This window comes from Bubalus kerabau, chromosome 2 (assembly GCF_029407905.1).
Source record: "Bubalus kerabau isolate K-KA32 ecotype Philippines breed swamp buffalo chromosome 2, PCC_UOA_SB_1v2, whole genome shotgun sequence".
Taxonomy (NCBI): Eukaryota; Metazoa; Chordata; class Mammalia; order Artiodactyla; family Bovidae; genus Bubalus; species Bubalus kerabau.
In genome coordinates this window covers 12,101,498-12,127,402 of record NC_073625.1, presented here as the reverse complement: position 1 = coordinate 12,127,402, position 25,905 = coordinate 12,101,498, and the positions used below count along the sequence as shown (strand labels likewise).

General features: G+C 40.3%; 1 protein-coding gene across 7 annotated transcripts in view; it reads right to left on the bottom strand.

Annotated features, from left to right (window-relative positions):
• The window catches only part of NSD3 (nuclear receptor binding SET domain protein 3), a 103,790-nt gene that overhangs the window by 5,927 nt on the left and 71,958 nt on the right, over window positions 1-25,905 (bottom strand). For 5 of the 7 annotated variants that reach the window (XM_055567051.1, XM_055567050.1, XM_055567049.1 and 2 more), the window contains exons 13-20: window positions 21,544-21,741; window positions 20,662-20,835; window positions 16,400-16,546; window positions 13,022-13,178; window positions 8,440-8,642; window positions 7,307-7,419; window positions 6,482-6,751; window positions 1,147-1,263 (exon numbers count right to left, since the gene is read on the bottom strand). In XM_055567051.1, coding sequence (XP_055423026.1) covers window positions 1,147-1,263; window positions 6,482-6,751; window positions 7,307-7,419; window positions 8,440-8,642; window positions 13,022-13,178; window positions 16,400-16,546; window positions 20,662-20,835; window positions 21,544-21,741 — 1,379 coding nt within the window. The remainder of the gene's footprint in view (window positions 1-1,146; window positions 1,264-6,481; window positions 6,752-7,306; window positions 7,420-8,439; window positions 8,643-13,021; window positions 13,179-16,399; window positions 16,547-20,661; window positions 20,836-21,543; window positions 21,742-25,905) is intronic. The other 2 variants (XM_055567055.1, XM_055567056.1) reach the window with 2 other exon arrangements.

The following is a 25,905-nucleotide window of genomic DNA, read 5'->3' as shown; positions in this document are numbered from 1 at the left end:
CGGGGATGATGGTGGTTTGCTGCCACCCCTGCTCTGAGCGAGAAGCAGAGCTGGGGGCCAGGGGCGCAGGTGGACGAGAACTTAGGCCACAAAGAGAGAGAGAAGAGAAGCGAGACACTTCTCTGCACAAAGACTTGGGAGATTTGGCTGATAGAAAAGCTAGAGTCTGGGATATAATCTTTGTCACTTACATTTACTTATATGAAAGTTCAAGGTATCATAAGAAGCCCAACATTTTGGCTCCCTGAATTTACACTCTGATAATCCAGAAAGGCTCTGGAGGACGCAGCCCCCAGTGTTGTCCGTATGGCTGCAGGGGTCACTGGCAGTGGGGCTGGGAGCTAAGGGGACAGTCGGCAGCCATGAATAAATGGCATTTTATGTTTATACATTATCTGTTTGTGAAAGTGGTAAAACTTTCAGTGACATAACAGTTAAACTAATACTCTTCAGTGATTTCTAGTTCTTTTAATGCTATTCTGATTCAATTTTAGAGAGAGCCTGGAACATAGGAAACACAGGTACTTCGTTAAGCTGTAACAAGATATTCAACACATCATTTCTCATGGCTGGACCTCAGTTTCTCGTCACCTATAAATCAGAGGACTGTTGGAGAAATTCAATAAAGTAGGTTTTGCAGTGAATGTGCTTCAAGTGACACCCATAGTTGCATGTATTAAATCAGAAGTTTTACTGTCTCTTTTGACAGCATTCATTTTTCCTGACTCATTAAAAAAAAAAGTCTAAATATACAGAATGATTTACAGTTAGGATTTTTTTGCTAAAGCAGAACTCTCCTGGTGGTTTGTGACTTAGAATCACAGAGGTGACTCTCTCCCTTGGTGATAACCAAACTGAGGACCAGGTCTTCCAGTGACTAAGAGCTGAGGCTCAAACCCGGGTATGTTAACCTTGTTGCTGGTCACCTCATGCACGGTGCTGTGTCACGTGACCTGCGACAATCCCTCACGTTTGTATTCTGGTAAAATGAGCATATTACAGCGGGACGCATACTGGCTACCACAGACCATTATGTTTTGCTTGAAATGAAACCGAATTAGAGGAAGGAAACGGAATTCAACCTAAGACTATGAGACTAAACCAAAAAAATCCTTTGTTCTTACCAAAAAAAAAAAGCAATTTTACCTTGGTAACAGTTAACATATAAAAATTAGTTACACTGTTCTCGTGGGCTCGCTTGATTCGCAATCTGCATTCTTCCTCATCAATTAATTCGCCGACATATTCATTTACAAATTCACCCTGCAGAGGAGCATGCAACATGCAGAGGAACAATTAGTGTATTGTGTTAGAAAGCATTCCCAAATACCACATGTGTAACCCAAGAGAATTAACCCAAAACCTTCCTGGAAATAGAACGCCGATACAAAGTAAGACCAGAAAACTGACACTGGTACAAGGTTTCGAGAATTTCACAAGCACTTGTTTGTGTGCATGTGTGTTGTTATGTGTACACGCGTGCGCTTCCGGGAGTTCTACCAGGTGGGCAGTCACCTGGTAGTCAGGTGGTAGCCACCACCACAATCATGTCAACACAGAGGCCCAGGACCGATCCTTCACAACCATGCCCATCCTCCGTCCCTCATTTGTTTCCAACTCCATAGTTTTTTCCTTAATTATATTTTATGGAGGTTTAGTTGACTGACAACGTTGTGTTAATTTCTGACGTGCTGCAGGCTGATTCAGTTACACATACACACAGGCTCTTTTCTTTATATCCTCCTCCATTATGGTTTATCATGGGATACTGAATATAGTTCCCAGGGCTAAACAGTAGAACCTTACCCAACCCTATAGTTTTATTATTTTGAGAGTGTGCTATAAATGGAATCACAATATGTAACCTTTAGAGATTGGCTTTTTAAAGAAAAACTAAGCTTAATTCCCTTGAGATCTAGCCAAGCTGTTGTGGGTATCAATAGTTCATTGTTTCATTACTGCTGAGTAACAAATAAAGCTTTTATTACCAAATAAAGCTGCTGTGAATATTTTGATAAAGTTTATATGTAGACAAAGGTTTTCATTTCTCTGGGATAAATGCTGGGTCATATGGTGAGCATATGTTTAATTTTTTAGAAAACCGCCAAGCTATTTCCCAGAGTGGTGGGATCATTTTGAGTTCCCACCACACACTCCCCATGTATGAGAGCGCCGGCCTCCCCACGTCCTCATCAGCATGTGGTATGTGTGCGCTCAGTTGTGTCTGACTCTTTGGGACCCCGTGGACTGTAGCCCACCAGGCTCCTCTGTCCATGGGATTCTCCAGGAAAGAATACTGGAGTGGGTTGCTATTCCCTTCTCCAGGGGATCTTCCCCACCCAGGGATTGAACCAGGGTCTGCTGCATTGCAGGTAGATTCTTTACCAGGTGAGCTACTAGGGAAGCCCATGGGATAGTCACTGTTTTTCATTCTGCTGTTCTAACAGGTGTGTAGTTATAAGCTCCTTTTTAAAATAAGCGTAAATACCGTACATTCAACCTCTCATGTTTATAAATGCATAATCATGAATCACCCTTTCACCTCGAAGACTTGGCTGATTCAATCTAGGGCAACAACATTAAGTATAGGATTTCTTGGTGTTAAAAATACATTTCCAAGGCAGAGAAATGTCTTCAGGGAGTAAATTAATATGTATTTGCTATTGTTTTTACCAGACCCGTGTTCCGCCCCCAGCCCCCAACCCAAGTTCTCACCAGCCGCGCTCACCACTCAGTGCTCAGTATCACAGAACCGAGAGCATCAGTCATCTAAAGAGAAGCGCTGTAGTCTTTTCTGATTCTGATGAGTCATTAAAAGCATAAGCCAATGTCCTTAGGTATGGATACTTAGGTTTTTCCCACCGATAAAAAGACAAGACTGTGACTTCGGTATGAGAGAAGGGAGATGGTGGGTCAGCCTGGGTGTCCGGCCGGCCGGCTGGCCACAGGGGACATGGGCGAGGGCCCGTCTGCTTCAAGCAGCTACAGCTCGTCTCGGCTGGGCCTGGTCAGCACACAAGCGCGCTCCTGGGGGCTTCTCTCCCCCGGTTGTAACCGATCCGACAGGGAGCCGCGTTTCCCCTCCGCCTGCGCTGCCGAGACAGGACAGCTCTGCATGGGCACGTACCGTGCGCAGTCGGCCCTGAATGGCTTTCCCTCCACGCGGTCCGGACTTGGACCTTGGCTGCTGAAAGCATCCTGCCCGCCCGCGGTCTCGCCGCCCTCCCAGGTAGATCTCATCGCCATCTTGGCTGCACTGCCACCTAGTGTCACCTTATTTTATGGCGAGTTTTCTGGACTGAAGACCGAACAGAGGGGAATTCAGACCAAATCAGCTCCACTTTACTTGTCTGACACACTTGAGATTCAAGTCAAGGTTTCATTTGAAGAAAGGGTTCTGTGGCTTTTAAAGGTCTGAAACCATGTGTTATGGTTTCTATTTACTATTCTATGAAAACTGGTGAATACTGAAAAGTCAAAGTGCTGATATCAAACAAGGTATGTTAAGTCTTGTCAACTCGATATGGTTGTGAATACATCTGTCTAGTTATTTTGTAAAAGAAATATTTTAGGCATCTAAAAAGTGACAAATCTTTAGCCTCAAGGAGTTGCTTGCTGGACTTAAAACCATTAACTGTGAATTCAATTGTGGTTAAAAGTAACAAAATAAAGAACTTTTAAAAAGGTAGAAATCTGGAACTTCTCTGGCGGTCCAGTGGTTACGACTCCACGTTACCAATGAAGGAGGCACAGGTTTGATCCCTGGTCGGGAAACTAAGATCTCCCATGCCATGAGGCATGGCCAAAAATAAATAAATAAATAAATAAATTTTAAAATGCTAGAAATCTATCCTTAAAGGCAACAGCAAAAGGACAGTTTAATTTAGTATTTAATATAATTTTTTTTAGGGCTTCCCCAGTGACTCAGTGGTAAAGAATCTGCCTGCAATGCAGGAGCCGTGGGAGATGTGGGTTAGATCCCTGGGTTGGGAAATCCCCTGGAGGAGGAGGGCATGGCAACCCACTCCAGTATTGGTACCTGGAGAAGCCCATGGACAAAGGAGCCTAGTGGGCTACAGTTCATAGGGTCACAAAGAGTCAGATACGACCAAAGCGACTTAGCACGCACACATGTTTTTAATTTCTAAGAAAGAAACCACTTCATAACAGGGTCCTTTGTTTAAGTCTGGCACACGTTTTTAGGAATCTGTTTTGTGTGAAAAGAAGGGGACTGATGGTGTACATTCAGTCTCCCATTGGGCTCCTGTCTCTGAGTGTACCCAAGCCTTCTCCACATTGCTACAGTCTTTTTGACTATGCTGTTCAGGGACTGTGTATGTTCAGCTCTTTTGTAAATGACCAATTGTCTTCTACTAGCAATTCCCTTTAGCAGGTGCTAAAGGGCAGAATAATCCTGACTGTTTTCTTCTCTTTTGATTGTATCATTAACTTAGTAACTTAGAACATGGTTTAGAATAAATATAACTACTATTAAAAGGTGTCAACACCATATTAAACTTCAGGATGGCTCCACAAACTCCCCTGAAACCATAAGTAAAAACCTGCAAGTGATATGCAGGGCATTAAAGTAGTATCAAAATGTGTGCATTATATGGTGACATTTAAAAAAATATTTATCTGACTGCGTCGGGTCTTAGTCGCGGCATGGCAGTCTTCGTTGCATCATGTGGGAGCTTTTGCTGCAGCACATGGACTCTAGCTGGGGCAGTGGGCTCAGCAGTGGTGACAGGGGCTTAGCTACTCCATAGCATGCGGAATCCTAGTTCCCAGACCAGGGATCGAACCCGTGTCCCCTGTACTGCAAGGTGGATTCTTAACCACTGGACCACCAGGGAAGTCCCTGTATGATGACACTTTAAATGCAGATGGCCTTTGACCAAGCAACCCAATCCACACACCCACTGAGCTGGCGAATCCTGCAGATGCTACCTTCGAAATGTCAGAAGTCCAACCACTTCTTTCCTGCTCAACTACAACCCCGGTTAAGCCACACAGCCTGGACTATCATGGTCTCCTTTTATTGCCCTCTCTCCGTTTGTGTGTATTAACTGCACAGAAAAAGTTCTAACAGGCTACACACCAACTTAAGAACAATGGTCTTCTCTGGTGAGGAGGGCAGGAACTGGGGAATTTCACTCTTTATTATCTTTTTTGTATTGTTTGAATTTCTGTTCTATGTTATACAGCATTTCATTATAAAGGTGATTTTTTTTTTAAGGCAGAAAAATGCCAAGAGTAATTTTAAATTCCGACTAGGCCCATCTTCTCTCAGAGAACATGGCTCTAAGTTCTACACATCAGAAGGTGATGGTGGGGAGTAAGTGGAGAAGACAAACTTTTTAAAAAACAGATTATTTAGGCCGTCACCAATATTTCAGTTGACACTCATTGTAACAAGGACCCTGGAAGATTCTCAGGGTCTCTAAAGGTTAACAGCCACTGTGTGAATAGTAGGATTTATTGGTGATTTTCAGTTGAGTTATTTGGATTAAAATATTTTCCACAATGGGCACACATTTCCTGTGTTAAACAAAGAGACTGCTTTGAAGAATTACCTCAAAGTATAAGAACGAAGATAATTTATAAGTACTAAAGATCTCAACTTTTTCTAGCTGCTCTGTATATATGGTCTAATTTGAGACTAGCCACAACTCTTTCACATGTAGGGCAGGGTTTATTATATCCATTTTAGAGATAGAGGAATTGAGGCTCAGAGAGGTTAAGTCAGCAGTCCTCATCCTTTTTGGCACCAGGGACTGGTTTCATGGAAGACAATTTTTCCATGGATGGGGGAGGGGGGATGATTTCGGGATGATTTAAGTGCATTACATTTTATTGTGCACTTTATTTCTATTATTATTACATCAGTTCCACCTCAGATCATCAGGCATTAGATCCCAGAGGTTGGAGACCCCTGGGTTAAGTGACTTGACTGGGGCTTCATGGTTAATTACAATGTTGGAGCAAAGTCCTGGGGTTGCTAGTTTCTGTCCAGTATGTTCTTAACTTCACTATTTTTCCTTTTACCTATGTTAAATCTAGTTTGCTTAACAAGTAAAAAATATTTCAGATAGAATGACTTATGTCCCTTCTCCTTCTTATGACTGATCACAGGAAAAGTGAAAGTCACTCAGTCCTGTCTGACTCTTTGGGACCCCATGGACTGCAGCGCGCCAGGCTCCTCTGTCCATGGGATTCTCCAGGCAAGAATACTGGAGTGGGTAGCCATTCCGGTCTCCAGGGGATCTTCCCAACCCAGGGGTCAAACCCGGACCTCACTGCAGGCAGATTCTTTACCGTCTGCTCTTCTAACCATTTCTTACTTGCTCCAGAAGTACCAAACTCTCAACCTGAGAAGTTTCAGAATTGTGGAATGAATCCCTGTGTACTGAATCCTTACTGACACACTCTGAGAGGCACGGGTCCTGGTCTGACCCACTGCTGCCCCGCCCCGTGCTACCTTCTTGATGCTCCTCTTGGTCCGGAGGCCCCAGCCCCTCCGCTCGGTCCTGATGACCTCTGCGTCTGGGTAGAGCCTCTTGGTGAAGCACTGGTTCTGGCAGCGCTCCCCCGCCGGGCACACCTGGGGGTGACACTCATACTGCAGCATCCGGTTCAGGCACTCGGACTCCAAGCCACAAGGGTTCTCGTCGGCCGGCTTGCAGTTGCAGCGGGGAATCTCCGACAGGTCTGCCACCTGGATCTGTACCTTTCCTATCACTTTGTTGGCCTGGCAACAAAATCACAAGTGGGAGGGAGGAATCTGAACAGGACATCGGAGACACCCAGGCCCGCCTGGCCCCGCTACTGCCTGTGGGGTGACCCTGAGAAAGGATTTCCCCAGTTGAGTAAGCTGAGATGAACAGCTGCCTCTCTTAAGTTGACAAAAATACCAAAACCTGACATGAGTCCTCATTTATCCTGTGTCTTTCCCCTCCTACCAGTTGATGACCATTTCATAAAGTTGAAAACAGCTCTGGGCTCTCTGGAAGAAAGGGGCTAAATCCCTATATTCTTGCTGGTTATAGGACAGGCTGAGGAGCAAGCACAGAAATTCCCATCAAACGTGTTGTTCCTCAGTATGAGGGGCTCACTCGTCAAAGCCCCCGCCCTCCCGGCGCAGCAGCCTCGGCTCCCGGCGGATGCTCCGGCAGAAGCTTGTTCTGCACAGACTGAGCTGTAATCAGCATAAAGTTTTTACAAGCCAGTAGGGGCCTTCTAACTCCTAAGAGAGCAGTTTCACCTTGTCTGTCAAATACCAGCATTTTCGTGGGTGAAGACTCACTTTGATGTGTTTGTATGGAGGGGGTTTTCTTGAGCTTTTTTCAATCTCCAGTGCTTCTTTACTTTCTCTTTGTGCTTTCAATTCTTGGAAACGTTTTGCAGCTTCTTCCAACGCTGCCAATAAGACCGGACAAAGCATAAAAACACCCCACACCAAATAAACAAAAACCACTAGGAAAGTTGTTATTACCCTGCCTTCCCCATGCACCAAATGGGACCTGAGGTTTTCTTTTTAAAATTATGTCCTGGAAGTAACCATTTACCACCAGGATAGAGTAACACTGAAATGGGATATAATTTATCTGCAGCTGAACACTGCTCTGTGCAAGCTGCCACCTTGGAAAAGAGGCCCCCCTTCAATGGTCAGGGGTTTCCACAGGAACCTGACAGCAGCTTTTACCTTGTACCAGATTTAAATTCACTTCACTCTGCCCCAGAAAGCTAAACTTCCTGTCAACTTGTTGCAAAAACAGCTGTTAAGACTTAGAGAACAAATTTATGGCTGCCAGGGGGTGGGGAGACAGTTCTGGAGTGTGGGATGAAGACGAACACACAGCTATATTTAAAATGGATAACCAACCAGGACCTCCTGCGTAGCTCAGGGAACTCTGCTCAAGGTTATGTGGCAGCCCGGATGGGAGGGGAATTTGGGGGAGAATGGACACATGGATATGTACGGCTGAGTCCCTTTGCTATTCACCTGAAACCGTCACAACATTGTTTGTAGATGGGATTTACCTCAATACACAGCAAAAAAAAAGTTTAACAAAATTAGACAGCAAAAAATTTTACAGAAAACAGCTGTAAGGCTCTTCATGGGAAGTGCTGACTACTCTTCTGTGGCAAAGGTGCTTCACTTAATTAAGGAGACTCTGCGTTCCCAGAAAAATCTCCACGTCTGTAGTAAGATCACTGAGGAAACTTCTTTCACACACACAGCACAGTCTACTCCACTGAACGGGTGTTTCTGAGTGACTGGATTGTGAGGTGGTTCTAACGTGACTGGAAACTATGGACGCCAGGTCATAACACCTGGTGAAACTCCCTACTGGCACGTGTCCTCCGTGAGTAAGGCATGCGGACAGATCAACAGGAGCGTCAGTTCTGAGCCACGGTGAGCGGCGTCCAACGTACCTTTTTTGAAGGTCTTGTTAATACTGGTCTGTCCATCGGCAAAGCTTTTGTCTCCTTCGACGTAAGGGAACACTCTGCCCTGGTGGACCCAGTAGTAGTCGTGAGAGCCGAAGAAGAACACGGGGAAGTCGCCCAGGTCGTGCTTGAGGCCCTGGATGTTCAGCGGCACAGACCGGGGGTTGCAGATCTCAGCCGGCCACCATCTGAAAGCGGAGGATGGAGAGTTGCACTACGCTTTACACGGCTGGCGGGAGCCGAAAGACACAGGTTTCGTACTTTGTAATTTTCATTGCAAATCTAAGGACACAGAACACCTCACTCATCTTTAATCCTGCCCAAACCACACGTCATTTAACAACATACTGATGAACGAATTAATGCATGAAATGGTGAACACAGACTAAACAAACTAGGCCCTAAACACCCAATCTGATTTCTTCCTTAAATATTAATATTTGATATTTATAAAAGTATACATAATAAAGGACACTAATAAGGTTAACAGTGAACCTACAATACAACTTAAGAATTAGAATTGGCCAATAAAATATTCCAAACCAGATTTCAGTCCTGGAAAAGTCACGTTTATCTCCAAATGTGACATTCTTAATTCCAAGATTGTCTTTCAAACTACAGAAGTTTATTCCTGGCAATCAAGGGAATCCTTTGAGAATAAACTGATGCTAATCAGAATAAACTGATGGGAGAATGCCTGCTCCCATTCAAACTGGCATTTTCTGACTCTCTAGTCAACCAGGATAAAATATTTTCTGTACTAGGCTTTTATCAGTGTGTATTTCAGAATCTAATTCATCTTAGATCATAATAGATGTGGGATTTGGGACAGGCCTGAAAAAAATCATGCTTCACGTGATGACTGGTCCACAGTGATCACTGGGGGAACCACCTGCGAGGTGTGCTGGAAGATTTCCTGCAACTGGGCAAGTCAGGAACTGAAGGGGGAAGTCCCCGTAGTACATGAGATCGTTCATACCAACAGTAGATGCACACAAACGTAATTTTTTTCAGTCTCATTTTATACATGCCTCATAAAAACCATTTACTTAATGAACAATGAATGACATTATTGAGAAGATAAATGACAAACATGCTTCACCTAAAAGCACCCCATGTTCACCTGTGGGTTAATTAAAACGTGGGTAGAAGCCTGTGTTCAAATTGCTAAAAACAACACTATTCTGTGTAATCAGTATTTGGTTCCTCTCAAAGCAGGCTGGGCAGTGGTTGTACTTCTGATTCGTGTTAAGGCCACATGTGGGGTGCGTGTGGTAACCACACACACTGGCTCAGACATACGGGGGTATGATTTCTGCCAGCCTTGTTCCAGGCCCACGTCTCCCCCAGGAAGTCTCACATCAGAATAACTAGTCGTTGAAAAGAAAGTTTCATGCGGCCCAGAGAGGTCTGATTGAAAAAAATACATTACGAATTAGTCCATGGATATAAAATCAGGCAGATAAAATGTCACTGGCCTCTGTGAAGCTCTGCTTTGGGCCTAACTTTAACTATATGTGGTGATGGATGTTAACTAGATTTATTGTGGTGATTGTTTTGCAATGTATACAAATGTCGAGTCATCATATTGTATACCTGAAACTAACATAATGTCAGTTACATTTTTTTAAAGCTAAAAGAAAGTTTTAAAAAGGAAACATTCTGAAATTTATCTGAAGACCTTGGGGCTTCCCTGGTGGCTCAGTGGTAAAGAATCCGCCTGTCAATGCAGGAGATGAGGGCTTGATGCAGGAGACGATCCTGGGTTGGGAAGAACCCCTGGAGAGGAAAATGGCAACTGACTCCAGTATTCTTGCCTGGGAAATCCCATGGACAGAGAAGCCTGGCAGGCTACAGTGCATAGTGTTGCAAGAGTCAGAGACAACTTAGTGACTAAACAACAACAAAGCCTTTTTACTATTTCTGATATTTCTTATCCGGGAATATCTTCTCTATTATTCGTCAAACCTGTATCTATCCCCTCCTGGAAAATATATATATTTTAAATTATAAAAGCTCTGTGTGCCAGTCAGAATCACCATCATTAAAAAGTCTGCAAATAACAAATGCTGGTCGGGGTGTGAGGCAAAGGGAACCCTCCTCCACTGTTGCTGGGAATGTAGTTGGTACGGTCACTAGGGAGAACAGTACGGAGGGTGCTCAGAAAACTAAAAACAGAACAACATGAGCCAGCAAGCCCACTGCTGAACACAGACCTGGACAAAACCAGGATTCAAGAAGACGTGCGCACCCTATGTTCACAGCAGCAGCATTTACAAAACAACCTAGCTGTCCACCTACAGATGGGCGAGTGAAGAGGATGCGGTGCATCTACACAGTGGAGCACGACTCAGCCATAAACAAGAACGAAAAATGCCACTCGCAGCAGCATGGACGCATCTAGAGCCTATCATACTAAGTGAAGGAAGTCAGAGAAAGACCAATACATACGGCATCACTTCTATGTGGAATCTAAAACATGGCACAAAGGAACTTCTCTACAAAACAGAGACAGACTCCCAGAGAAAGCAGACCTGTGGTTGCCAAGGGGATGGATGGAGAGGGGAGGACTGGGAGCCTGGGGTTAACAGATGCAAACTGTTACGTAGAGAATGGATAAACAACAAGGTCCTCCTGTAGAGCACAGGAAACTATATCCAATCCCCTGCGATAAACCATAAAACAATATAAAAAAGAATGTATGTATGTATGTAACTGAGTCAGTCTGCTGTAACAGCAGAAATTAGCACAACACTACAACTACACTTCAATTAAAAAAGGACATACCTTTAAAATTATTAAATGTAGTTTTATACACATACAAAACAATGTAGTTTCTTTTAAAAATTAAAACAATGCAGAAATGTGTAACAGAAAAGCTGAACAGGCTTCCTCCTTATAATCTCATGCCTCAGACTATTAACTATTAACGTTAGATGTTTTTTCCAGGTAATAATACAAACATATTATATCGAGATCTCCAATTTTTACAAGTTGTATACGTATACGGAGAGATAATCTATGTACTATTTAACATGCTTCCTGACGTTAACTGTACACTGTGGCCATTTTCCCATGTTACCATGAGCATTACCCTTCTTTTGTCTTCTAGGCATCCTGCAATATGGATTTGACAAATCGCCTACTGACTGGCCATCTGGATTCCTTCTGCACTTAGAAGTAATACTGCAATGAACATCCCTATGGGACATGTTTGCCCGTGTGTCCAGTGTCTCTCCTTAGATTCACTCCTTGAAGGGGAAGTGCGGGGTCCAGGGGTGCACAGTTCAGCTCTGTCACATGATGCTTTTCTTGTGCAGGAGCCCTTGTCTCTCCAGGCCCACCTGAGCTGCAGAATTAGTATTCTTAAATCTCTGCCAGCCTGTTAATTGAAAATAAACTTTGTTTTTTTCATGTACATTTTTAGTGAGGCAGGGCACTTTTCACATGTTTATTTTCCATTTGCTCTTCTTCTGCAAACTGGCTCTTTCTCTGCTCCTTCTTCCTTCAGGAAGGTATTTTTCTTTTCTTACTGAGAGTAGACGAGTACACCTGGTTTGATATTTGCCTTTTAAAATTTATATCTTTTGCTGTAAAGTGGAAAATTATTTATATAGTCAAAGTGTCCATTTTTAAAAAAAAGAACATGGAAGTTTCCTGTCATTTGTTAAAATTGGTTGGAGGGGAGCTTCTCAATGCCCCTTATATCAGCTAAAAATGAAGTTTTTAAGGTTAAATAGGTAAGCAAGCAGTTTATTTAAAACAGAGAAAATGACAGAACTCTTGTTTAAAAAAATTACAGCATGTTTGAAATTCTATGGAAACATATTTAGGATTCTAACTGAAAAGCAGAACTTTACTGTGTTCTTTTGAATAGTATCCATTTTCTTAGTAAAATAACAAGCATACACCTCAAAATGTAGAATGTAAAATTTAAAAAACATATCACTATCCTTTTGCGTGAAGATTTGTTAAAAATAGGCTTCTTAAGAGGAGAAAGATTTAATAAAATAATGGCACCCATGCATACTTCTTGCTTCATTCCCTTAAGAACTAAAGGCTCCTAATGAAATAACCTCTCTCTCTAAATTCTAAAAAGCTCCCTCTTTGCACACAGTTTAGAGCTTCTAGCTAGAACTATAATAAAACAGATTTTGGGTCAGAAAGAGTTATTTTGGCCAGAATATAAACTGTTAACTTCACTAGAAACAAGGAATGAACATAAATCTAGTTAGAATGCAAAAAGAAAAAAGTCTTCCCCACTATCCATATGAAACCTTTTATTCCAAATCCTATTAGTACCACAGTTCATTAGGATAAAATAACTTTCAGAACTTAAAAACAAAAGTCAATCAACCAAAAAAAAAAAAAGGGGGCAGTGTGTGGGGGAATCTAACCACCACTAACCTTCCCATTCTTCTAAAAACCCAGACTAAAAACGTTTTTCTTTCTTTTTCTGAGGAAGTGGCTGTGCTATGTGTTGTACCTGTTTCCTGGCCACGCTTGTACAGACTGTGAACTACTCAAAGTGATTGAATACTTCCTCTTTGTCCTTGGAAAAACTTGCCTGTAATTTCCCAATTTGGCCCAAACAATCTGCTTGTAATGCAGCTTCTTGCCAGCCTTGCAATCATTGCAGTTCCAGCAGCCTTCGGGCGTCTCTATGCTCAGGCACTCCGGGTGGAAGGAGGCTGGACACGACTCGCAGCAGAGCAGTCGTCCACCTTGAAACAAACAAACAGTCTTAATAACTAAGAAGAGAGGAAAGAGAGAGACAAGAAAGTTATCTTTTCAGTGCATTAAATGTGATTCAGATTGAAAGAAATTAACAAAGGGATTGAGTTATATAGTGATGGATTAAAATACAAGACAATAAACAGACTTAGCTACTTCAGTCCTTCCTAGGGAGGGCTTCAGTGGCCAGAAACTCAGAGCATGTGAGGAACTGTGAGTAGGAAAAATATGACTCTTCACCCCTCTGAAATGCAGACTAATGAGGCATTGGTTTAGCCGGGGGTTAAGACTCTTAACATATGACAAATAGGTGCATAAAATCTTTAGCCTTGAGTAGATGTGAGAACAGATTTTCAGAAAAATATGTACTCTTTTTTCTCCTTGAGAGCTAAGAAAGTAAACAATGGTCAGCTTTGTATTTTAATCCAGTGGCACAGCTAACTAAATCCCTTTATAACAATATTAGCGAGAATGAAAATAGCCAATAGGCTGACCACTACTTTTTTCTTCACTTGTAAGAATACAAAAAAGCAAAAGGATCTTGAATTTGTGATTACATTATCATTACCTTTTCAGGAAAGACAAAGAAAGTCAAACAGGCTATATAGCAGTGGTTTACAACTTTTTCATCACCAAGGATCCCCTTTCCCTTTCCCATGGACTCATGTTTTCAAATATTTTATCAACCAAAAAGCCCACCAAAACAAAAAAAAACATTTAAAAAGCCACAATTATTTTTATGTTTTAATTAACTACAGAAATATCTAATAGCCAATTGGAGCTTCAGATCCCAGTAACAAAACTAGTCTTATCATATTAAATTGTTAAAATCATAGCCAAATACAGAGAAATTCATGCAACTGTATTTTGCACAAATGGCTGATTCTGTTAGACTTTCTGAAATATTAAACAGAGTTCAAAATTTTGTTTGTAATATTTTCTGACATCATATCGAGAACCACTGCTTTATAGCATGAAAGAAGTATCAGGTAGAATCAAGAATAACATACAAGGAGATCTCTTTAAGTAGCCTAGCAAAATCCTCTCCTTTTAAAAACAAAATGATCTCTGTATTAAGACAAAAACAGGTGCAGCAAATGAAACAATATTATTTTTAAATGCAAAAAATTAAAGAAATTTGAGGGGAGATTAGGTATTTCAACAAGTGACAGGGAAGAATGTTAATCACTGAAGATGAAATACAATAAAGACATTTACTGTAAAAAAAAAATCATTTTTTCATTGGAAAACCAAGTCTATAACCCATGAGTGTACTGAGATTTAAAGTCTTGTAAGCAAAAGGTTAAGAGCCCACTATACAACTTTATCAAATTATATGCTCCAACCTTTTGAGCGTTTGCTATCAATTTTCCAGAAAATCTTGTCTTCCTGTAGACTTTCAAACTTCTAACTAATTAACATAAAAACAAAAAGAAAATCCATGTACAATCAGTGATGAATTAAATTACTATATTTCCTCTGCTTAAAAGCTTTTACTTCCATCATTTGGATTTTCCCCTTTGTCTGAAGATCTCAATGTGGATTAATTGTTTCAATTCTCCAACCTAGAGATTAGCTGCCTGAGTGGTCTCAGCTTAAGTAGGGAATTCTTCTGTAAGTTTAAAATAAAATGAAATAATTCATTTTTCCATCAGAAAGAAATGACCAGTAGGGAGAGCGGTCTTTGCAAATAGCTTTGAGGACATGTGATTCTTTGGGTTGACGTGGAAAAGTCAGGCTGGCCATTTTTAACATTATGGAATAGTCCTGAATTTTAAGTCTTATTTCAGAGGAAATACAGACCCTGAATCATCAGTGAAAATCATCACGATTTTTTGACAAAAATACACAGGGAAATAGAAAAATAAAAATATGAACACTCCACCTTGGTGCTATGCAAGAAAACTGCTTTAGGGTGCGAGAGAAGAAAGATAACGGTTCAAGCTAAGCAAACAGAGGGCTCAAAATAATTTCAATTCATGTCAAGGCCAATACCGAGTACTGAACACAAAGTAAGCAACAATTGAATTTGTCTAATTTTATAAAGGCGCCAGCAGGGAAATCAGGCATTTCCTAAAATGCCTTGGGTAGTCTAATTTTACTGCACTATGGAATTAGTCAGACCCATGTCCATCTTTTTTTTGGAAACAGGTGGTATCACCAGTAAGATGCCATACAGTGACTTCAGTGGAAAACAGACAAAAAAGTCAATAGTCTCTCAACCTCCTTCTCCATGGGTTCTAACCAACTTGCTTAGTTATACTTTCCTTTAGTCATGGGTCGCTACTTCAGATGTCTGACAAACAGCAAACATACATCAGCAGCAGGCAACACAAAGAAAGAAAAAAAATGAATTAAATTTTCTTTAAAGATTCTGAGCCTGGCCCCAGATCATAACGGAAATGTATACCGGAAAAGGCCTTCACCTTCTAGGTTATTTATCTTACCCTCTAAATAATAACTCCCCCAATAATACATTATTGTTAAACTACTCCCCCCCCCCACCCCCCCGCATTACATGTAGGCTCTGTAAGGCAAAACACAAGATTTTTCTTCCATAGATTAAATTAACTGGGAGAATATAAAGATATACATTTAGCTCTTTGTTCTCTGTGGATAAATTATCCATAAGTTATTCTTAAGCTCCGCTGGGCTGCCTTTCAAGCTCCAGTATTTGTGCATTCTCCCAGCTGCCCACCAATGTCTCCTGAGAGAAGGGCAATTAGGTTTCATAGCAAACATTTAAGAAACAAAATGACAGAATGTATTCCAGAGTCAAAATTTTAAGTGTCAGCTATCTTTGTTCCCTTCTGTTTAATAACCTATCTTGTTATTTAGTTGAAAATTAGTAACAAATTACATCCTGTCTCTTCTATTCTAACATGAATGGAAGTTCAGGCAAAAGAGAGGTCTCAGAATACATTTCTATATTAAGCAGAATCCTAGTCTTTCAATTTTAATAACTACAGATATATGGAATGTGTGAAAATTTATTCGAGAAGTGTAAGTAAAAATTTGTAATAGCAGAATTATTTTAAGCCCTTTTTAATAATTTTGCAGCCATATGAAGACAGTCACAGCCACCAAGGTAGAATTTACTGAAAGCAACAGATGGTGCTTGACAGGCATACATTTTCCCCCTTCATTTAAAGAGAAAAAAAAATAGGAAATGCAAAAATAAAAGTAAGAGATAAACTATTTTGATTATTACCTTTCTCACATTTCTTTTTGGAAGCTGACGAAGAAGGAATCATAGGTAATTTCATCAACTCTGCACGATTTGATTCGTTCAGTAGGTAGTGGGACTTATAGGCATAGGAACTGAACATGGGGTCTGAATGGTCCTGCACTATCAGCCCTATACGAGACAAACAGAAAGATGTGAGCTGCAATGAAACTACCCATGATTCCATGAGGAAAAATAAACCAACACCTACTATGTAGCTGTGCTTCAAGGTGGGGGAAAAAGAATATGAAGAAAAAGAAAGATCTGACAGAAAAAGCTTTCTACAGTTAGTAAAGGGAGTTTAGGCTACTCAGTGCCTTATCTCTACACAGAAATCTACACACCCAGAAAAAAAACTCGAATTTGAGGATTAAACTGTGTTTGATGTCATTCTGAAAACCCACTCTGGAAAACAGAGCTATGTTCCTCAATGTTTAGAAGGACTATGATGACAACCCAAAGAACAAAATGACGTACCACTTAATAGTGGAAATAAGAACTGTCTACATGACACAGTAGAAACGCTGGTCACCTTCAATACATCAAACAGCATTGAACAGCAGAACTGGGCCTCTCTTCCTCTCTGCTAAGATCCTTAGATACCCTCAAATTCCAGCTTTCTCAGTCAGACAATGAAGCTTTCCTCTTATCAGTATGATACATGATTTTAAAGACGCTGTGAGTTGCTGAACTTCACTGAGGTACTGCAAATCTTTAAAATTTTGTCCTGCTAGGATAATAACCAACTTAAGGGTTTATAAAAATGTCCTTTCAATCCACTAATACAGCTGTCCTATTGGAGGAAACACCATCTGCTCTAACCCACCTGTAGCACACACCTCTCCCCCCTCCCTCCTCCTCCTGCCCCGAGTTCAGTCCATCCTGTGGCTGAGGGACCTGCAGGACCAGGGAAACTTTCTGTTTGTGGGTACCGGTCAGTTTATAACAATCTAAGACTTTACAGTACAAATCATGACAGCAGCTTCACAGAGATCTTTTTGAGAAGAGGGAAGAGTTTTGTTTCTAAAGGGGTGACCATTTATTATTTTTGGTGGATGTTATCTTCATTCGGTGCTGCTCGACACTGAGACAGATTCAGGAAATATCTCTCATGTGAATGGAACTTGAAATTGCTAATTGGTAATACAGAAGAATCTTTGAATAAAGGTTATATAATGTTGAGTGAATTTTATACATTTAATAGAGAAAAGTGGTACAGTGGCTTTTAAATAGGGAAGAACAACTTAGAATGTTAAGTAACTTTTATTTTACAGCACCCTCCAGATGAAAGGGAATGCAGAAGACTCTCTACTGCACTGAAATGGCACCTATGACACCATGAGGGGCAGGGGAGGTGGGTTGTTCCTCTAAACACTGAAGCATTTCCAAAAATATTTCCAGATATTTCAGACTTTAAGAATTAGCTTAATGATTTTAAACAACCAATAACCAAGAACTAAGACAAAAATCCTCTGTGCAGAGGGAGAAACAACTGCAACACAAGCTAAGTTTCCTAACGCCAAAACATAAAGGACTGAAGTATCCCTTTTAATAAGTGTGGATTTATTACAATAGATCCCCTTAAAAAAGGAGACCCTCTATAAAAACTGATAAAGGAACACATATCATTTACTTCGGGAGAACTTTTAAGCCCTTCTCAAATCCTAGCATCTGATCTGTTTAGAATAATTTTCTGTAAAACGCTGGAAAAGAAAATGAACGTTTCTGTTTACTGTGCAGTTAAGAGTATTTGGGAATTAAATAATCTTGTTCTTAAAAAGGCATTTCAGTACAGCAAATCTTGCAGAATAATTGCCAAATTGATAAAATCCAAATGTGATCCTGTTGTTAAAACACGGAGTTTCCATTATGTCAAGCTTTTAATCAAGGCGTGAAAGTTAAACTTAAAACGGTTAGAATTTGCTCTAAAACTAGGTTCCTTGACAAGGGGTCATTTTCTACCTTACTTAAATAAAAAAATACCTGCTTTCAAGGTCACCCAATTATTGAATGAAATAGAGCAAAAACAAATATTGGTTGATATACTTACTGATGGTACTTGATTCAGAATGTACTCCTGAGTAAACCAACACAATAGTTTTAAACTTGATATTTATTAATAAAATGTTGGCTCAGTTACACACACACACACACACACACCACCCCCATCACTCCAAGTGAAAGTGAGTAAAAGTAATATTTACAAAGCAACAGAGACTTTATGTTATCACTGATACTCATCTATTTGAAAGTCTCTAAAGCTAGTCATTCAGCTTTTTCACCCTGTCATTCCTTTCTTAGGAAGGGGGAGAGGGACAAGGCACATGCTGACATTTTCTTTGGCTAATGCAATGTGGCATGAGACACGTCCAATCTTCTCCTCCCTGTGCCGTCCAGCCTTCAGGGCAGAATACAGCTGCCCTCGCTGCTCTTACCCAGCACTTCTCTCTGATGGCGGCCACCCCACATGCTTGCCAAACAGGCCAGCTCAAAGCAATGTGTACACTGACTTAGCTGGCTGCTACAAGGACTACCAGTTACTTAATCCTTTATTGTCCACCTCCTCTGGTCCTTTTTTTTTTTTAAATGAGTTACAAAAGTAAAACAACTCAAGATCTATCACACTAGCTAAATTCTATTAAAAATATTTTATAGTACTTTTACCAAATTGAAAGAACTGTCTTCTAAAACAAAACAAAACACAACCACTATGTATAAATTAGATAACTAATGAGAACCTCCTGTACAGCACAGGGAACTCTACTCAATGCTCTGTGGTGACCTAAATGGGAAGGAAATCCAAACAAAGGGTTAGGATATATGTAAATATACAGCTGATTCACTTTGCTGTACAGCAGAAACTGACACAACGTGGTAAGGCAACAACACTCCAATAAAAAATTCTTTAAAAAAAGAAAACAAGATCTCAAACTTCTTTTTCAATATGGGCTGCTGCTGCTGCTAAGTCGCTTCAGTTGTGTCCGACTCTGTGCGACCCCATAGATGGCAGCCCACCAGGCTCCCCCGTCCCTGGGATTCTCCAGGCAAGAACACTGGAGTGGGTTGCCATTTCCTTCTCCAATGCATGAAAGTGAAAAGGGAAAGTGAAGTTGCTCAGTCGTGTCCAACTCTTTGCAACCCCATGGACTGCAGCCTACCAGCCTCCTCTGTCCATGGGATTTTCCAGGCAAGAGTACTGGAGTGGGGTGCCATTGCCGTCTCCACAATATGGGCTAAGCATAATCTAATAGGCCTGACATGCCATAGAATCCTTTCAAGAATTTCACACTAAGGGAAGTTTAGAAAACTTAGCATTTATGACAAAAAAATCCCAACAAACTGTGTTTGGGGATAGTAATTGATTTCTAAAATGCTTACACTTTAGATTACAGTAAACATTGTTTTTATTATAATATAGCTGAGACATTCTGTAAAGCTGAATACTCCGTATCATATTCAACTAAAGAAATTCTACTGTAGATTTATCACGAACTCATGTTCACTGACACCCTCAGGGACACAATATTGTTTTTAATTGATCAATCTCTTGGCAGACTTAAATATCAACAGCTGGCAAGTAAGAAAGCCTGCACTGCAGGTTCTTAAGTAATACACCCCATATGTTGCCTTGGCTGTATCCCATTAGGCCTCCCTCGATGCCAGACCAAAACATGATAAAATACAACATAAATAATTGAAAAATAAATGTGCTCTTCTTGCCTTGCAAGTGAAATCTAAATTAGTTGAAAACTCTGGATTACATAATATGACATGAGAAGATTCTATTTCAAACAGAAGAATTGTTTGGAAAAGTGAAGAGAGTTGACCCTTAAACAGTCAGAATCGCAGTCAGAATCCTTTGTAACTTTACAGTCATCTCTCTCCCGCATCTGCGGATTCCACCAACACTGGATCGAAGTATTGGACTACACATTGAGAAAACAGTGTACACAAGTGGATGCGGGTAGTTCAAACCCATGTGGTTCAAGGGTCAACTGTAATCATTTGACGCTCCAAATAGGAACACTGAGGACTCATCTTTAATTCTAAGTTACTAAGAAATTAAGCAGAATTTTGCTTAATTTATGGAAGGATTAATATTCTAACAGTCTGAGTATCTAATGTAACAAAAGGGACTAGTTGCTGGAAGTGTTCATCTCTGTTAGGGGTATTCCTGGAACTTGTTTTTAACGGGGAAATATACCAACGAACCCAGAAAGACCCGAAGAGAAAGGACTGAGACTCACCTCTGGCGCAAACGAAACAAAAGCCTACATTTACAGCAGATGAAGAGCCACTGCTCCGTGTGGAATGATTACTGCAGATGAGAACGCAGGAAGACACGAGGGTGCTGCCGGCGGCAATGCAAGCATCTACGGAGTGGTAGGCGACTGGGCACCGCAGACATCTCACCATGCGACCTATTGGAAGACGGTCAGGGAGGAACCTGGGTCACAAGGCATCTGCTGACACAAAGGGAGATCTTTGGGGACCCAGGATGATGCTGGTTATAGTAGAATGAAAATCTCCTCACTAGTTTGGCTCTGCCATTTCTATGCTGTATGGTCCCTAAATGTAGTGCCCATCTAGAGGTCACTCAAAAATCTGTGTCTGCTCCAGTGCTGGAGAAATGGTGGTTGCCAATATGGCACCTGTTGAAGGAATTTCCAGGGGTAATTTTGAACATACGGAATTTTCTTCTCATGGTCTGAATTAGAACCTAGAATCCACTTATCTTAGGGCTATCCTGGTGGTTCAGTGGTCAAGAATCCTCCTGCCAATGCAGGAGACATGGGTTTGATCCCTGGGTCGGGAAGATCCCCTGGAGAAGGAAATGGCAACCCACTCCAGTATTCTTGCCAGGATAACTCCATGGACAGAGGAGCCTGGTGGGCTACAGTCCCTGGGGTCACAGAGAGTCAGATACGACTGTTTTTTACTATCTTATTTTACTTATTTTATTTTACTATCTATTTACCACTTACTTTACTATCTACTGTGGCCCAGCTGCAATAGCTACAGATAAACAAAGGGAGGATGCCCAATGTTCTTTATAATAACGTGCTTACTGTTTGCCATTGCACTTAAAACAACCCCAAATGCAGTCCCCTTCGTTAGCTTTGTTTTACCTTTACTTGCTTTGTGGATATCTTTCTCCATAGAGCAGGCAGAACAGCAGTGCTGGGGACAGCGGAAGCCTTTTGATTCAAAGATGGCAGTGGGGAACTTGCGGACACAGGCTTCATGGTAAAACTTCCCACAAGCGCTGACAGAGCAACGCTTCACATCCGCACCAGACACTTTACATGAAAAACATGGGTGCTGTCCTGCAAAATTGGTGAGGAACACAGTTTAAATAAAATCTGGATTAAACAGAAGCAGCTATTGATATTAGAGAGCTAACTCCTCCCTCCACAGATTCTACTACTATGTATAAGATTTTAATATACAAAAAGATTTTAATATACAAATAGTTAAAATATGACAATAAAACTTGCTAGAATAATTGACTTTCTACAATAATCGATCATCCATTTGAAGATACAGCACTAAAAGCAATTTAGATCCCCACTTCTCACTTTACACTAAAATAGAGTCCATAGAAAACCTAGAGCAGAATTTTTCAACACCTGAGAGTGGCAAGGTCTTCCCAGCTGAGAATAAAGAAATAACCAGTGAAGACAGATGTCATCAGATAATCACAATTTCCATTTGTAGATCAGACATAAAATAAAAACTCATGATCCTAATAAAAACAGAAAGTTATGGCTAGATGTCTTATTAAAACTGCAGAAAATCAAGGACAAAGAGAAAATATTAAAATCACCTTCAGAGAAACAAGACTGAAAGCTGATGGAAAAAGAAAGCTGGAAGCCAGGGGATGCTATCACTAAGGGCTGAAAGAAAACTGTTACCAAGCCAGAATTCTGCGCCAGTGAATGCACTCTGCAAGAAGGGGGTGAAGTCAATAGGTACTGGGGAGAACTAACAAAACTGAAACTCGGTTCTTTGAAAAAGAGCTGATATCCCTGGCAACAACTAATAAAAAAATGGAGAAAAAGCAGCAATATTAAGAATATCAGAAATGCAAAATGATGCATCATTACAAATCCTACAAATGTTTAAACAAATAGGAGGATGTGCCATTGCACTTAAAACAACCCCAAACGCTGTCTTCGTGCAATGGCACACCACTACATTTTTGCATAAATTTGAAAATTTGGATGAATAGATTTCTAGAAAAACAGAACTTATTAACACTGGCACAAAAATAAATAGAAAATATGATAGTTCTATAAACTATTTAGGAAATTGAAACTACAATTAGAAACCAATACAGAAACTTTGAAGCTCAGATGGCTCCACTGGTCAATCTGCCAAACATTTTGAGACAGAAACAATTAGAATGGGGAAGAAAAAACCCCACAAAAACCAGGAACAAGTGAAAAACAAACAGAGGTAGAAAAATAAATGCAACAAGGATGACAAAGGATTATGTTTTTTTATATCAAGAGTTCATATGTGATATTATTACTTATATGTAGAATCTAAAAATCAAATGAATGAATATAACAACACAGTCTCACAGAAACAGAACAAACTAATGGTTACCGTGGGAAGAGGAATGGTGAAAAGGGGCAAGATAAGCGTAGGTGATTAAAAGGTACAAACTACTATGTATAATAAAATAGGTAAGATGCAAGGATATATTGTACAGCACAGGAAATATAGCTAATAATTTATAACTTTAAAAGAAGTATACTCTATGAAAATATTGAATCATTCTGGTTTACACCTGAAACTAATATAAATCAACTATGCTGTAAACCAATCAATCGGGCTTCCCAGATGGCACTAGTGGTAAGGAACCTGCCTGCCAGTGCAGGAGACATAAGAGACTCGGGTTTGATCCCTGGGTCAGGAAGATCCCCTGGAGGAGGAAATGGCAACCCACACCAGTATTCTTGCCTGGAGAATCCCAAGGACAGAGAAGCCTGGGGGGCTCAGTCCATAGGGTCACAAAGAGTCGACACAACTGAAGCAACTTAGCATCCATGTGTTAGCCAATCATCAATCAATACAAAATAAAGAAGAATCATGGGGAAAATATATGTAACATATATAAGCAAAGATCACAAGACTTATGAGCTTCCCTGGTGGCTCGGCAGTAAAGAATTCACCTGCAATGCAGGAGACATGGGGTTCAACCCTTCCATCAGGAAGATCCCCTGGAGAAGGAAATGGCACACCACTCCAGTATTCTTGCCTGGGAAATCCCATGGACAGAGGAGCCTAGTGGGCTACGGTCCATGGGGTCACGAGAGTCTGACGTGACTTAGCAACTGAACCACTATAAAGAACTATAAATCAATGTAGAAATGGCCTAATATAAAAGTGGGCAAAGGGTATGAACAGGCAATTTACAGAAAGCAAAAAAGACAGACAGCCAATAAACATGCAAAATGCTCAACTTTACTAGTAATCAGATAAATGCTAATTAAAACCACAAGTAACATTGGAAAAATTCATCAAATAGGAAAAAAATGTAGAGTTTGATAGTGCTGGCTGTGATCAGGGTGTGGTGAAATGGCACTCATGCACTGCTGCTGGGAGTTAAGCTGGAAAGAACTAGCTCAGAAGGCAGCAGAGCAGTGTCCATTCTGAAACGCGATATCCACTTTCTGTGGCCTAGACATTCTACTTGCTGTCTGCGTTAGAGAAGGCTTGTACATGTAGAAGATGTTGGCTGAAGTACTGTTTGTAACTGCAAACAACCGAAAGCTGTCATTATCTGCGTTTTAAAATCAGGATTGGCGTTTTCATTTTGTGTCTATGTGACATATGGAAATTCTAAGTGGCTATTTATTTGGATTCATCTTTTGGGAAGTGTTCAAGTCTTTTGCTCATTTTTCTTATGATGCTATAAAAATTCTGAAGGAAAAAAATGTACAAGGAATAGTTTTTTGTTTTGATTTTTTACAGAAAGTTAGATGTGGTTTTGGAAGTAGCTAACCATTACAATTTGACTAAGTCATAAAGATCCTTTAAAATCAGTACTTATAACTGTGATGTTCAAATATTTGTTGTCGTTTTTAACTGGCTTTGTTGCAGAAATAAAATACAGCAGTGTTAAATTGGGTGAATTACAAAAATTCTTCAAAATTAGTACTTACAAACAATGATGTTCAAATTTTTTTTTAAATTTGAACAGAAATAAAGAACAGTAGGGTTTTTTTTGGTTGCTGTTGTCCCATTGCATATATATGATTTCAAATTATATTTTAACATATGGATAGATAAGAAAGAAATACTATTGTTTTTAAAATAACTTTTATAAATGTAAAAAATTAAAAGAAAATTATTTTAAAGTTTAAAAAGGTTTGGCTTTACCTAATGCATAAACTGCTCCATGTAAAAATGAAATAGGCTTTCATAATGATCAAAGTAAGTCTAATATAAATAATGAAAATTGTTGTAACGAGCAGTGCCATTACACTAACAGAGCTGAGCTATAAATCCCTGTAAGACTCAGGCTTAGGGCTCTAGCATGGGGATGATTCCACTGCTCTCCCTCCTCACTAGGGCATGGGAAAGTCACTCAGTCATGTCCGACTCTTTGCGACCCCATGGACTATACAGTCCATGGAATTCTCTGGGCCAGAATACTGGAGGGGGTAGCCTTTCCCTTCTCCAGGGGATCTTCCCAACTCAGGAATCAAATCTAGGCCTCCCACTTTGCAGGCAGATTCTTTACCAGCTGAGCTACAAGGGAAGCCCAAGAATATTGGAGTAGCCTATCCCTTCTCCAGGGGATTTTCTTGACCCAGGAATCAAATTGGGTCTCCTGCATTGCAGGTGGATTCTTTACCAACTAAGCTACCAGGGAAGCCCCAGTAGGACATGGTCTTCCTAAAAATATAGTCTTCTTAGAATAAGAAAGTAACAAGTAAAACTGCCTGTTACACATTTTATTCAAAAGGGCCAATGAAAATGTTTTCTATCCAGAATTCACATTTGTCTTAAACAATAGAAAGTGGAAGTATAAGAACTATCAGGCATGTATCCTGTGATGCTTTTTACATGTAATGTGTTTGTTTATCTTTTGATAAACAAATAAAAAAACTTCCTAAATTAAAGAATCTGAGTTTATATTCCTAATATGTTGGCAGTGTACCACATTGGTATCCAACTGATTTTCATGTGATAAAAAAATGTATCAAAAGCAATTTAAAAAACAGTTACTCTTGCATTTCCTGAATTACTAATGATGTTTGTAATGAAAATGAACATTTTCTCATGTCTTACTGGCCATTTGTGTTATTTCTTTGGAGAAATGTCTGCTCAATTTTGATTTGGATTATTTATTTATTTCTGGTGTTTTCACCTATGAGTTTTATACATTTAGCTCTTATGTTCTGGTCTTTGATCACTTTGAATTTATATATATATATATATATATATATATATATATATATATATGGCATAGGGTA